The sequence below is a fragment of the Branchiostoma belcheri genome, unplaced genomic scaffold (genome assembly GCF_001625305.1).
Source record: "Branchiostoma belcheri isolate BF01 breed outbred unplaced genomic scaffold, Haploidv18h27 scaffold42, whole genome shotgun sequence".
Taxonomy (NCBI): Eukaryota; Metazoa; Chordata; class Leptocardii; order Amphioxiformes; family Branchiostomatidae; genus Branchiostoma; species Branchiostoma belcheri.
Window position 1 is genome coordinate 188,459 of NW_017804043.1, and position 12,988 is coordinate 201,446.

General features: G+C 40.3%; 2 protein-coding genes and 7 non-coding genes across 9 annotated transcripts; 6 read left to right on the forward strand and 3 right to left on the reverse strand.

The window, feature by feature from the left end:
• Positions 1–1,044: 1,044 nt before the first annotated feature.
• Positions 1,045–3,661, forward strand: LOC109477972 (putative protein MSS51 homolog, mitochondrial). Its single transcript, XM_019779425.1, has 3 exons — positions 1,045–1,247; positions 1,867–2,014; positions 2,718–3,661. The coding sequence occupies exons 1-3, from the start codon at positions 1,045–1,047 to the stop codon at positions 3,570–3,572; spliced, it is 1,206 nt and encodes a 401-aa protein (XP_019634984.1). The 3' UTR covers positions 3,573–3,661.
• Positions 2,448–2,519, forward strand: Trnap-ugg. Its single transcript has one exon. It is a non-coding gene; the product is annotated as a tRNA-Pro (tRNA).
• A 1,453-nt stretch (positions 3,662–5,114) lies between the features above and the next one.
• Positions 5,115–7,811, forward strand: LOC109478040 (transcription initiation factor TFIID subunit 11-like). The gene is made up of 5 exons (XM_019779498.1): positions 5,115–5,521; positions 5,980–6,067; positions 6,549–6,645; positions 7,269–7,400; positions 7,737–7,811. Exons 1-4 carry the CDS (start codon positions 5,220–5,222, stop codon positions 7,397–7,399), a joined length of 618 nt encoding a protein of 205 aa, XP_019635057.1. The 5' UTR covers positions 5,115–5,219; the 3' UTR covers position 7,400; positions 7,737–7,811.
• A 483-nt stretch (positions 7,812–8,294) lies between these two features.
• On the reverse strand, positions 8,295–8,368 carry Trnat-agu. The gene has a single exon. It is a non-coding gene; the product is annotated as a tRNA-Thr (tRNA).
• Positions 8,369–8,696: 328 nt separating this feature from the next.
• On the reverse strand, positions 8,697–8,770 carry Trnat-agu. The gene has a single exon. It is a non-coding gene; the product is annotated as a tRNA-Thr (tRNA).
• A 242-nt stretch (positions 8,771–9,012) lies between these two features.
• On the reverse strand, positions 9,013–9,086 carry Trnat-agu. The gene has a single exon. It is a non-coding gene; the product is annotated as a tRNA-Thr (tRNA).
• An 880-nt stretch (positions 9,087–9,966) lies between these two features.
• On the forward strand, positions 9,967–10,038 carry Trnap-ugg. Its single transcript has one exon. It is a non-coding gene; the product is annotated as a tRNA-Pro (tRNA).
• Positions 10,039–10,238: 200 nt separating this feature from the next.
• Trnat-agu lies at positions 10,239–10,312 on the forward strand. The gene has a single exon. It is a non-coding gene; the product is annotated as a tRNA-Thr (tRNA).
• Positions 10,313–11,028: 716 nt separating this feature from the next.
• On the forward strand, positions 11,029–11,100 carry Trnap-cgg. Its single transcript has one exon. It is a non-coding gene; the product is annotated as a tRNA-Pro (tRNA).
• Positions 11,101–12,988: the final 1,888 nt, after the last annotated feature.

Here is a 12,988-nt window from a genome sequence, read left to right on the forward strand (position 1 = left end):
TCCCATCTCTATTAGCGTAACACTCCTGTCGGAGCGGCTGTTGCACTGGGCGGGGGAAGCTATTAGAGCCCCCGAAGACACAGCCTGCCTTAACACCCCAAGTACTATGCCACAACCACGTAAGACTGGATACCAGGTTATTCACTATGCCACTAGTGTCAGAACTTAAACAGAAATCTGGACTAGTAAAGGGAATCACAAAATTAATGTAGTTAGAGAGCAATAGGGGCTGTCTGGGAATGTTTCATTTCCAAGTTTGTTCTCTTGAGTTCAGCCAGTTTCCTTTTTGGGGGTCAGGTTTTGCTATAAAACTTTCTGTATTTTCTCACAGAGTGTTTTTGTGATCCAAACTGTCTGGAGTACCTGCACACAGTCGCACCATTTTATCTTGTTATACAGTGTGCTTAATTTTGTTTTGCATTGTTTTTTTTATGAAGGTTTTCCTGTGTATTGAACTTTATTTCTATTTCTGAGTTATGAAGTTGACTATAAGTATTTTTAGTGGGAACCCCAACTATTTGGACGTAATTCTGATGTTTTCTTCTGTATTTATATAGACTGGTTTATTTGCAGAAACACATACTTCATACATACATAGTACAGTAGGTTAGAAGCTTTTTGCAGCCAAAGGCTGAATTGAGAAGCTTTTACAAATTTTTTAAAAAATTACATGACTAATACATAATATATATACATAAAAAGTGCCTTGAGAGGCATTAAACACCACTTATACGCTAGAATAATACACATTTATGCTAAAATTACATCATACAACTTCTGTTGGCAAATTACTTAGGTACAACTGACAATAATAAAAAAGTACAATTACATCATGTGCAACAACATAAAATGAAATCTACTGATTTTCAGATCACTAGAAGAGACACTGTAAAAAGTACACGGCAAATCCTGAAGAGACCCTGTGTTTCCATCTTTCGATCTGAAGTGACCAGGACAACGAGAAAAGCGATTGGAGAAGTCTAAGGGCAAGACACCTCAGAAGTACGGTAATCCTGAAGAGACAGTCTCCCCAGAACATCTGCCATGGAGCCACCTCCGGACGAGGATCGTCACTTCCGGGACGAACACTACCCGCAACGTCACTTCCGGCAAACCTTCGGTCACGTGATGAACCCAGGTGGGAACCTCCTCACGCCGGAACAGCTCAAGAAAAGGAACAAGAAGACTCACGAAACCGTGGCGAGAGCGCTACAACAGACGTTCGAGAAACTAGACGACCTGCGAAGGTATGAGGGCCTGCACTAGCTTCTACCAGGCTTCGGGAGACGGTCGGAAAGAGTAGAAATCGGTCAAAAAAAAAGTCAAATCAAAGACAGCCGCCTCCCAAAGCCTGGTAGAGGCTAGGCATGCATGCCCTTTTTTTGTAAGGCGTTATCAGGCATTTAAAGGCAACCAATGCAGCTTTTTCGAAGTCAATATTCTAGTCTGAAAATTCCGACTGAAAATGGTTACAGGAAGGGCCCTGGGCTGATTTTTAGGGTACCACCCAGAAAATAAAAGACTCATCTTGGGACTTGTTTCTGCAATTTTGAATACCAAGAGTATGAAATACTGATTGGAATGTGGGGTCGTGTGGCGTAGCGGCAGAGTACGCGACTCGGAACCTAGAGGTCCCGGGTTCGAGTCCTGACATGCCACCGATCTTGTGCCTTGGGAAAGGCACTTAACACGACTTTCCTCACTTAGCTCAGGTGTAAATGTAAATGAGTATTGTCCTGTCATGTATTTGTCCCCTGTGTTGGTGGCGGCATTAATATAAGTTGATAAAACATGATAAAACTTGAGTGTGCCGTCACCACGTCTGGTGATTACATGTTGGAATAAAAAAAAAGAATGTGTCCTCAGGTATTGCTTCGTGTGTGAGCGGTCGGACAAGGTGAACCGGTGCGCCCGGTGCCAGATGGTGTACTACTGCGGACAGAAATGCCAGAAGAGGGACTGGGGCAGGCACAAGAAGGTCTGCAAGTTCCTGAGTGGGGAAAGGATAGATCAGGTAAGGTAGCAGTAAACGCATGTATAGCAGAGACACCTGTTTTGCAGTGCAATGTGAACCAGTCAGAATTGCCCTGAGGAAGGTGACAGACGGTCACCGAAACGTCGGCTGTGAATAAAAGACTTGGTTGTGTAAAAAAAAAGTCTCTTTACTCAGTGACTTACCAGCCTGATGAAACTATTCACTGAAGTAAACGTAGTAATTAAAGGTCGAAGATAGATAGATCGTTGCAGAAGTTAGCGTCGGTCAATTGTCTAATACCTAATGGTAACTACTAGTATTTCTTTACGGATACAACCTTCTATCTATCCATCTACATGTATCGATCGATCTATTTATTTGTCTATCTATCATGCATGTCCATCTCAAACAACGTGTCTAATCTCTGATAGGTTTGCTTATAAATATTCACTCACTCTTCTTGCATCGACGTGGCCTGTTGGTCTAGGGGTATGATTCTCGCTTTGGGTGCGAGAGGTCCCGGGTTCGAATCCCGGACAGGCCCTTATTTTGTGACGTGACATCGTTTTCCAAAGGAAGTACCTTAGTGTGTAGTACGGTTGTAATTACAGTTTTTAAATACACACCTTCTTCATTCCATCAAGTTTATTAATTTTTGTCATATTTTAGATACTTGTCTAACAAAGCCAAAAATACTAATCGTATAATGTTGTAACGGTGTACTTCTTATCACACAATCCAGGTAGCTGAGACGCTGCCCTGCCAGAACGCGTGCCATGTCCTGAAGCCGGGGCGCGCTTGGACCAAACCGGCGGGCGAAGTCGCGACCTGGGCCGACTGGCTCGCCATCAACCCCTCGGTGGCCGCCGAGATCCAGCGAAACGTCCCGTCCATGGTGGAATGGTACAGCTTCATCGGCCGGCCTGCAAGCGAAGCCGCGGTGACCGAATCTCTTCAACGCTGCTGTACAGAGATGTTAACGCACCCAATCGTCATAGGAAAAGGGCTGGTCACTTTTAAAGTAGACCCTCGGGAAAAACCTGTCCATATACACATGGTCGGGGCGGCCAAACCAGAACTTTTGATGTCAGAGATCGCAACCAGTACGCAAGAACTCTCGGCCATGTTTCCCAACCACCAGGGCATGCGGATTCTCTTGGTAGGACCCGAGGTTCCACACAAACTTGCCATCGGCAACCCTCCTAGTAACAAGGCTCTCAGTAAAGGGAGGATAGAGTATGTGTACTGTAACGAACTGTATCATGACTTTGTGCACAGGTACGTGGACCACAAGAGGTGCCCGGCCGCTGATTTAGTCATTGCCTTACATCCAGGACTTCATACCGAAGTCCTCATAGAGCCATGGACCCCAACCATCAACCTACTCCTAGATAGGGAGCTACCGACGGTTTTTACCATGTATAATGTGGCGGAGTATGACGATTCGGTGGAAATTCTTGTCCCGTTTCGACCGAATTACGTGCAGAGTGGGACCAACCCGTTCGGATCTCTCTTGGCGAAGCAGACGCCTTTTGACTTGAATCAGGTCTTCGCGTCAAATAGCTACATTCTGGCTATAAAAGGAAGGCAAAAGTAGCAGCCTCCATAGCATACCAAAAACTGGGGGTTTGGGGGGTTTTCTTGGTCTTTGGGAGCTTTTATATATGTGCTATTTTTTGATTGCATATAGACAACATAACCAGCCTGGTTGAATTACCCCCGTTTGTTAGAACTGGGCTAATCCGGAAAACAGCCGAAGACCACCAAACCCCCAGTTCTATAAGCCTGCTACGGAGGCTACAAAAGTAGTATCTGTAGTAGTGCAACATGTACATGTATTTGGTGAAGGGACACGATTTTGTCAGCCTCTTGTTAGGCCTATCGACTTAAGCCGAAGACTAGAGTAGTGAAAATACTGGTACAAATGTACTACAAGATGCGACCAATGATTGTCTCCATGCGAATAGATATACATGTGTTGCTTGTATTTTGCTTAGGAGTTGTATTCAAATGCTCCGTCTAGATAAGTACATCTACATTACATAATTTGTCTACTATACGTTCATTCCTGCATGACATCAAGCAAATGTTAGTGAAAATGCCCTGCTTTGACATGTCTTTACCATACATGTATGTTGTCTATTAATAAATTGTAAAGTTTCGAATAGCTATTAAAGTATTACTAACACGCAATACAGTGTATTTTGTCTGTGTGAATGATAGATAGGATGACTTGATATTTACAGGTTCGTGAACAAATAAAAGATCATAAGGCCACACCAAGTAAATTTTATGGATGACGTTCGCGCGCGCATTGATTTTCGCCTGTTCCTAGAAAAAAAAACAAGAAATTCCTGTAACTTTGAACAAAGAGTCACGACAGTGCAGCAAATCGTCAGATTGACGTGAAACCCGTAACGTGAAAACAGGACAGGACGACAACTGCTGTTCCACCTGATTTATTACTGTTTTGATGATGAGTAAAAGACTTCTTGCTTGTTACACTGTGTCACCTCATTCAATTTGTGTACTAACATTTGTCGTCTCTTAGTATATTTCTAATCTAGGCATCTTGTTTTTTAGGGCCCTTCTTGTTTTTTTTTTGCCCTCTCGCATTAGATATAGGGTCTCCAAAGGACGTAATCCATAAAATTTACTTGGTGTGGCCTAAAATCAACACACACAAGGCAAAGATGTCGATGATGGCTGTCAGTCTCCAAGCAGATCTTGGGGATAAATCGTTACGTTTTCTGACTGGACACAAAATTTCATAGCACCACGAAAACAACAAAACAACCTCACCAGGAACATACAGTATACGTATCATACCGTTTAGCTGGATATCTGACCTTCATCGACATATTTGAAGTATCAGGTAGGCAAATTAGAAAGACTATTCCATGAGATGCCTTGCCTAAGGGCTATTTTAGTAGAAGCATATCGAAAGATATTAGATTATACAGTTATAATGTCACAATACATATAGCTTTAGATAAAGTACTAAAGGAAATACTGCAACAATACGTCAAAATGATAATATATAGCATTCTAAGTCTAATTTAAACCTTCTTTCAACGACCCCCACAGTGAGTAGACTATTCTGTTGACCTCTGACCTGCCTGTATCCAACAATATGCCCAGATCGTTTCGGATTTTCTTGATACTTGGTACCGGATTTCTGGCTTTTTGCAGCATCTTAGGCCTCAGATAGTTCCTTAAACTTGACGCAGAGAATCTTAAAGACATGGAGGACGCAACTGCCGGGACCTCGAGTCAAAAACTAGGGAGGGAAGACTTGGAACAAACGCTGAAATTTTCGGATTCGCCAGGGCAAAAAAATAAAGACGATATCCCAACGAATCAAAAACGCCCGGCTTCGGATGAAAACGCCAGCACTAGTACGCCGGCTGGCTCTGCCGAGAAGAGCACGGAAGGAGGAGAGAGTTCGGCTAAGAAGCTGGCGCTAGAACGGGTGGGGAGTGTGGAGGAAGGAGAGACGAGGAAAAGCAAGATGGAACAACTGGAAGAAGAGCGACAGAAAATGCAGTAAGTGGGGAGGGGGGCAATGTTGTAGAATCCTTCATATTCAGTACCACTGCACTGTCACACCTAGAGCCCACGTCTAGCGGAAAAACAGACGTAGAGCAAGGAAAACAACAACAACATTCATATTCAACTTGCCCAATCAGAACAGAACATACGTATGCCGTTGACCTAGGTAAGCTGAAAAGAAAACAAGCCTTAAAGAATATGAAAATTTAATGCCATAAATTATGGTAGCTTTCAAAATCAGTGTCGATAAACTTTCATGATATATGATGAGAAACGCATACAGATAGACTTGATATCACAGTTCAGTTTCTATTTATGATTTAAGTGCCGTACTCAAATTTGCATATTTTCACAGTGCAACAGTTTAAATTTGCAGCGAGTCTGAGAGGTCCCTGCAAAAAGAATGAATATAAAACCCCTGCATATTATTTACAGTCTAACTTGTGTTCCAGGGTTCTGGTTGCCTCCTTCTCAGAAGAGCAGCTGAATCGTTATGAGATGTTCCGAAGATCAGCTTTTCCCAAAGCTTCTATCAAGAGGGTGAGACATGTCACCTAGCCTCATGTCTTTTGACGTGTTCTGTATCTGTATCAACCCATTGGTGATTGGTCTAAAAACCACTTACAATTGGCATAGTATATGATCTTTACAAGTATGTAATGTTACAATTTACATGTGCGCATGTACGTGTGTATATATTATAATAATAACGTTATAGTACTAATAATTTGGTATTGGTAGGCTATAACAGCTTGTCATGTCTGTTCCTTGCATACTAGTATGTGACTTTACTTCACAGTTTTAAGCCATCAACATCAAAATGCTGTTCATGTACTAGAGAATGGTAAATGAAGTTCCAAAATACAAATTTGGAGGTACGTGTTTGCTACCTTTTGAAACAGTCACGGATTGATAAATATTCTACTAAGTAAGAGTTAAGTTAGGTTTTCAGTTGGATGCCTAGTATACATACACAATTACATGTAATTAATCAAAGTGTTCCTATATATTGTCCCTTCAGATAATGCAGCAGATGACAGGCACCAGTGTGTCCCAGAATGTGGTCATCGCCATGGCCGGGATATCCAAGGTGTTTGTAGGAGAAGTAGTGGAAGAAGGTACGCTAACACACATTTTAAACACAAGATGTAAATGTTCATCCAGCAACCTTAAGCCTTATAGATTTAAAACCTAAACCATCTTTAGCACTTCAGCTATATCACATACACTTATCAAAGATACATGTACTAGTACGAGCTGCTTTTAAAACATTTCTTGTTTTACTACTGTACTAATTCAGGCTTTTTTTCATGGTACTTTTGTGTTCACGTTTTGTTAAATTTTATTTGTCACTTCCGTACCGTGAACTTATCTTTACCATGAACAAATAATTTGTCATTTAGTTTCTTTCTTCTGCACCTGCCGCCACTGTGAACATATAGTTCCGTAAACATGTCCATTTTTCTCAGACTGCGAAATTTTGCTATTTTGCTGAATGACAGTACAAATGTATATGCCTGATGCCTCAAACTTTGACCGTAAATCAAAATGTGCACTTGAACTGTGAAGTGACTTATTAAATATATATTTCACACATTGTAAATTGACATTCGCTTCTTTTGACTCTCACCAAAAACTCTCATCCTCACAGTTATTTATACATTATATGTATTGTTGTATGGTCACTGCTTTACCCAGGATACAGAATATCCCAGTTTAAACTGTTTGATGTTCCCCACAGCTCTAGATGTGATGGAGAAGTCCGGCGACTCTGGGCCGCTCCAACCGAAACACATCCGAGAAGCCGTCAGAAGACTCAGACTTAAGGACCAAGTACCTTCCACAAAGTTTAAGAAAACCCTGTTCCGTTGAATATTGTTGAAGAGGTTCATCAGTCACGTAGAATTAACAGTTAGTAGAAATTCTTCAATCAGTGACTGTATTTTTGTAAGATGGTAAATCACGTACCTCCAAATAAATCGCAATGAAAGTTGGGAGCTGCCCAAGTCCTACCTACCCCTACTCCGCAAGGAGGTGGGGGAGGTCAGAAGATCCACACAAGTCTCGACCTAGTCTCGTGTTCTCGCGAGACTAGGTCACTCCGTGATCAAGGTGTACAGTCGACACCGAAAATTTGGAGGTACGTGATTTACCACCTTACGAAAGTACAGTCACTGATCGAAGAATTTCTACTAACTGTTCCGTTGAAGTTCTTGTTTCAGTTGATATTATTGTTCAGTTTCAGTTTAATGTACAGTTTATTGTGTAGTATAATGAATGTATGTCTATGTACATTTATGGTCTGGTTTTAGCCAACAAGACTTAAATATGTCAGGTTACTATCATTTCAGACTACTATTATTATCAACTTCTTTGATATTCACTCTTGTGATGACTGATTTGAAATGTGCATAAAATAAATATTTTTACTCAGTCATTTTTTTTCCACCCAACTTATTGGTTTTGAGTTGAAGCAATATACAACAGTGCAGCCATTTAAAAGAAAATCAAAAGGATAAAGATTACACAGAAATCAAAGTGAACAAAACTTAGGAGGAAAAGTATTCTTTAAAATGGTAACAAATGAAGCTAAATACACGTAGTTGTCAAGACCACGTATGCAGATATCTTCCTATTGCAAAAAGATAAAGAAAATCGTAAATAAAATACAGATCTGATCTCGAACTCAAATCTGAAACGTATATCTGAAGCTAAAAAGCGTTTGTTACTGATCTCTTGTACATCACCTTTTATAAGAACAAAAAGTAGCCACCAATGAGATTTGAACTCATGACCTCTGGTTTACTAGACCAGCGCTCTAACCAACTGAGCTATGGCGGCTGATGATGGAGTGCATTTATTTATTCACCCTTGTAGAAGATGGAAATTATGTATGTTCCTATCTTTCTAACTATTCTCTAAGTATATTTGTCGATGTTGATCAGAACCTTGCCAAATTTTAAATGAACTTACGTGCGTACAGAATCAAGAATCTGCACTTTATGTATATTTCAAGATGTAAAAATAATCAGAAGTTAAAAAAAGAAGTAATAACCATTTGACAACAGAAATGTTCATGCAAGTTTATAATTTTGCACATGCCAAACTTTTAGTTAAAAAGTGACAAGGAAAACTGGATCATGAAATTCTAGTAAATGAGATAAAAAGTAGCCACCAATGAGATTTGAACTCATGACCTCTGGTTTACTAGACCAGCGCTCTAACCAACTGAGCTATGGCGGCTGTTAGATACTAGTATATTATAATATGCAGTTGTCTGCATCGTTGGATTTATATTAATTGCTTTTAATTTGTTAAAATATCAATGAACTAATTTATCGGCATAGATTGGTTCTTTGGCATTTGTGTTACAGTTGGAAAAGTTTTATATTCAACCGACTGGCTAGTTGAAGCTTTTTCTTGACTTGATGTTTGATGGCCGTGCAAAAAATAATTTTGGAAAAAAATGATGAAAAATAAAAAGTAGCCACCAATGAGATTTGAACTCATGACCTCTGGTTTACTAGACCAGCGCTCTAACCAACTGAGCTATGGCGGCTGTTAGAGTTCTACCGAACTCTGAACAGTATTATTGCAAACACAACTGGGATGTTGGCCGGTGTATCCGGGTGCCAGCTGTTTACTTTGGGACACTGGATCAAAGTTCGCGAAACGCGCCCCGCGACAAAGCACTTACGTAATCAATATATCAGCCAACTAAGCCAACATTGCGAGATTTGCGACACAATCTTACTTTTAAAAGCACAATAAAAAAAGTGGAAATCAGAACGAAAATCAATTTGTCTTGCTTAAATGAAAATAAATTTTATTGCAAATTCGTGCCCGGAGGCAAATTACAGAACATAAGAGAGCAATGAAAAAGAGTATGAAATAACTTAAGTCTACATGATAAAGGTAGTTGTCTGGAACTATAACTATGTCTAAGACTATGTCTGAAGGGTTTGACTTCTCTTCTGTAAACCATGGAAGACGCAATGTCCCACCTTTAAAAAAAAGCGGATCATGAAATGACCAACAATGAAATAATCAAAGAAAACAAACAAATGGTTGGAATGCTTGTACCCTACATATACATGGTAAAACAATGAGGTCAGTCCGCTTAGTGTCTTTACTTTACAAAACTTCAAATTGTCGAGACGCTATTGTTAGAGACAAAAAGTTGAAGGCGGCGCGGTCATCTAACACTAGTAACAGGTGTAAAGCAAGAACAAAAGAAAGGCCAATGAATATAGCTGCATACGAACTATGTATTTATTTGCGAAAACTGCAACATATTTGTAGAATTTCATTCTTACCTAGGAAAGCCAAATTTGGATAAAAGTTTGTTGAAAAATAATCAAGTTTATGGACAGATCACTAAAAAGAAATGAGTTTTAGGATAAGATCATGGCCATAGATAAACTCTTATATTAACAGCTGGCCTGTTGGTCTAGGGGTATGATTCTCGCTTTGGGTGCGAGAGGTCCCGGGTTCGAATCCCGGACAGGCCCTAATATTTTTACCTGTGGCATCGCATTTTATATGGCTGCCTCAAAACGAAATATAACTCTTCTTTTATTTATCTTTAATAATCTGTTCAAATACATACATTAATTTTGTTGATCACAGTAGCTTTTGTAGACTGCCTAGAGCGTTCATCGAGCATTGAAGAGAATTAACTACACAGGCACCTGTACTGAAACAGCTGCAAGCCGCCATAGCTCAGTTGGTTAGAGCGCTGGTCTAGTAAACCAGAGGTCATGAGTTCAAATCTCATTGGTGGCTATTTTTTTTTTCAAAATTCATTTTGCCAAATTATTTTGGTGGCGTGTCACATTTCAAGCAAGAGCTCGAAAGAAGACCAGCCAATGCAGGTTAGCTTTGAAGAAATGCAGGTATTTCTGATGTCTACCAGCACCTTCATGTAAAAATACGCTGAAACAGTTACTCAAGCAACTTAATAGTTTTTTTTTCTACATGAAGAAATGCGTTTAGATGACCTGCCTGGGCACCGAGATAGGAAAAGCTGGCAGGGTTTACTACTTGAGTGTGATGATGTCACAATAATTGGTCGCCTTGGTGGTGACTTGAATTAGACCAATTCTAACGATAGGGGAAACATTACAATAGGGTCAGGTAAAAACAGGAGTGCTGGACAGGCCTTATGCATTAATAGGACGTAAGCATGGGCCTGAACATTGATACTTACACAAATTACTTCTTGTTACTAGTATCCAACGACCCAACCAGCGAACGCGACTCTACCTATCAAAAGCGGATGACGTTGTGGCCCCCGGCAAAACGGTCACTTACGAAAGGTAGTGGATGCTATGATTGTAGTATAAGATGATTCATCGACAAGTGAATTGTTTGCTAGTATCAAATTGTTCAGAAATATGTAAAAAAGATGAATATCGTTTATTTCAATTACTCTTCATTGTTTGGTACGTCGGTGAAGGTTAGACATTCAGGTGATGTTTTCTGGCGTATCTTCATTGTGTGGCCTGTTGGTCTAGAGGTATGATACTCGCTTCGGGTGCGAGTGGTCCCGGGTTCGATTCCCGGACAGGCCCGTTGTTTTGTGTTTTGTTTTTGTTAAAACTTTTTGGGCTTTGAATTTCACACGATAATTTTGAAGAAAGACAAGTTCAATAAAGAAAAGAAGGTGACTATCAAAAATAAAACTCTACGTAAAGTTATATTCGTGTATGTTAGAATGGCATTCCGTCTATAGTTTTCAAATGCTGCTCTGGCAAAGATACCGTTTGCAACAGGTGAAATTATGATGCAACGCCCAACAAAAACCGTGGAACATTCGGGGTACGCGCAAGCGCAGGACGTCCTGGGCATGGCGGGAGAAGCAACGCCCCCTAACGACTGTTATACTGAACTACAGTCACATCGTTTTTGTTTGTCATGATGATTCATTCTTCAATAGGTTCACATGGTGTGTATAGAGTTTGTATACACAAAGCAATGATTTAACAATGGTGTCGGCATGTTTTTATTTTGCATCACTGTCCATATCGTTGCTTTGCAGACAGCAGTTTCTTTTTGCACAATAAAATAACAATCACAACCATTTTGTTTTAGCATGAATGAAAAGCTATTGAGCGGTATCACAAAGCCTAGTGTGATACTGCAAATAGTTGAAACATAACTGTTATTATTTATTGCAGTCATAATAGATTTGCCCCATTATCTATCCAAACGAAAACAATCACAGTCCGTTCCTAAGGTCTCAGTCGTCCTTGACCGTGAACAAACTTTGTCCCACAGCGATTCGATCACTGCACCTCTATAGCATCGCAGACTATCATATGCACACATATACTATAGTGTGTATAGCCTCTACCAGGCTTCGGGAGGCGGCCGGAAAGAGTAGAAATCGGCCAAATAGAGAGAGCGGAACATGTTATCTCTCTATTTGGCCGATTTCTACTCTTTCCAGCCGCCTCCCGAAGCCTGGTAGAGGCTTTAGTGTGTGTGCGGGGGGGTTAAAGTAGTTCAGACGACTTTAATAGAAGAAAAAAACCGTCTGGATGAATTGTGAATGCTACGCGCGCGCCTTTGTTGATGTGAATATGCATTCAGCATCCGTTTGGACCCATTTTGAGGCGTAACCTTCCACCATAGAAGTCCTGAATAGCATTTGGCACGGTTGGCCAGTGGGTTAAGACCGACAATACAGGCTGTTCAGGGACTCAACCGCAACATACAGTACAGCGTATGTATGAAGCTTACATCACTAGTACAACAATTTGGACAGGACCCAAATTGTCAATAAAATCAATGAATTTATACCGTACATTATTTGAGTATTCTTATTGTATTATTTCCATTTTCTATTGTATTATTTCCATTTATTGATTATATTTGATTTTGTATAGTTTAGAGGAGGAGGGCCTTGTATAAGCATTCCATGCTTCTCCCCTCCTCCTGCACCTGTTTTATCCTTGTTTTGTATTATTATTGTCTGTTTTGTTTATGTGCAAACTAATAAAATCAAAAATCAAAATCAAATCTATTCGATAGCTTTCGCAAAGCTTTCTCAATATCCACGAGTGGTGGTGAGAAATCTATTGGCCAAAATGTATGTATTGAAGTCAAACCATTATCGTCACAAGTCAACAGAATTCAGTAGAAACATATTACCAAACTCCTAGATATTGAGAAAGCTTTAAAGCTTTCGCAATATCTAGGAGTGGTGTGTCCAAAATGTATGTATTGCGCTGACATCAATACAAGTTGGACAAATTTCACCAAAGAAAAGTATAACAGGACTCCAGTTAGCAAGCGGTTTAGCAAAATATGTCACAAGCTTTCGCAACATTTAGAAATAGTAGCGGTTGCGTTGAGACATTTATTTTTGGCGTGCGTGTCCAACAATGTATATATCTAGCTCACACAAAACGTACTAAACGTACGCCTCAGAGCTAAAGCTATCGCAAATCGCATCGG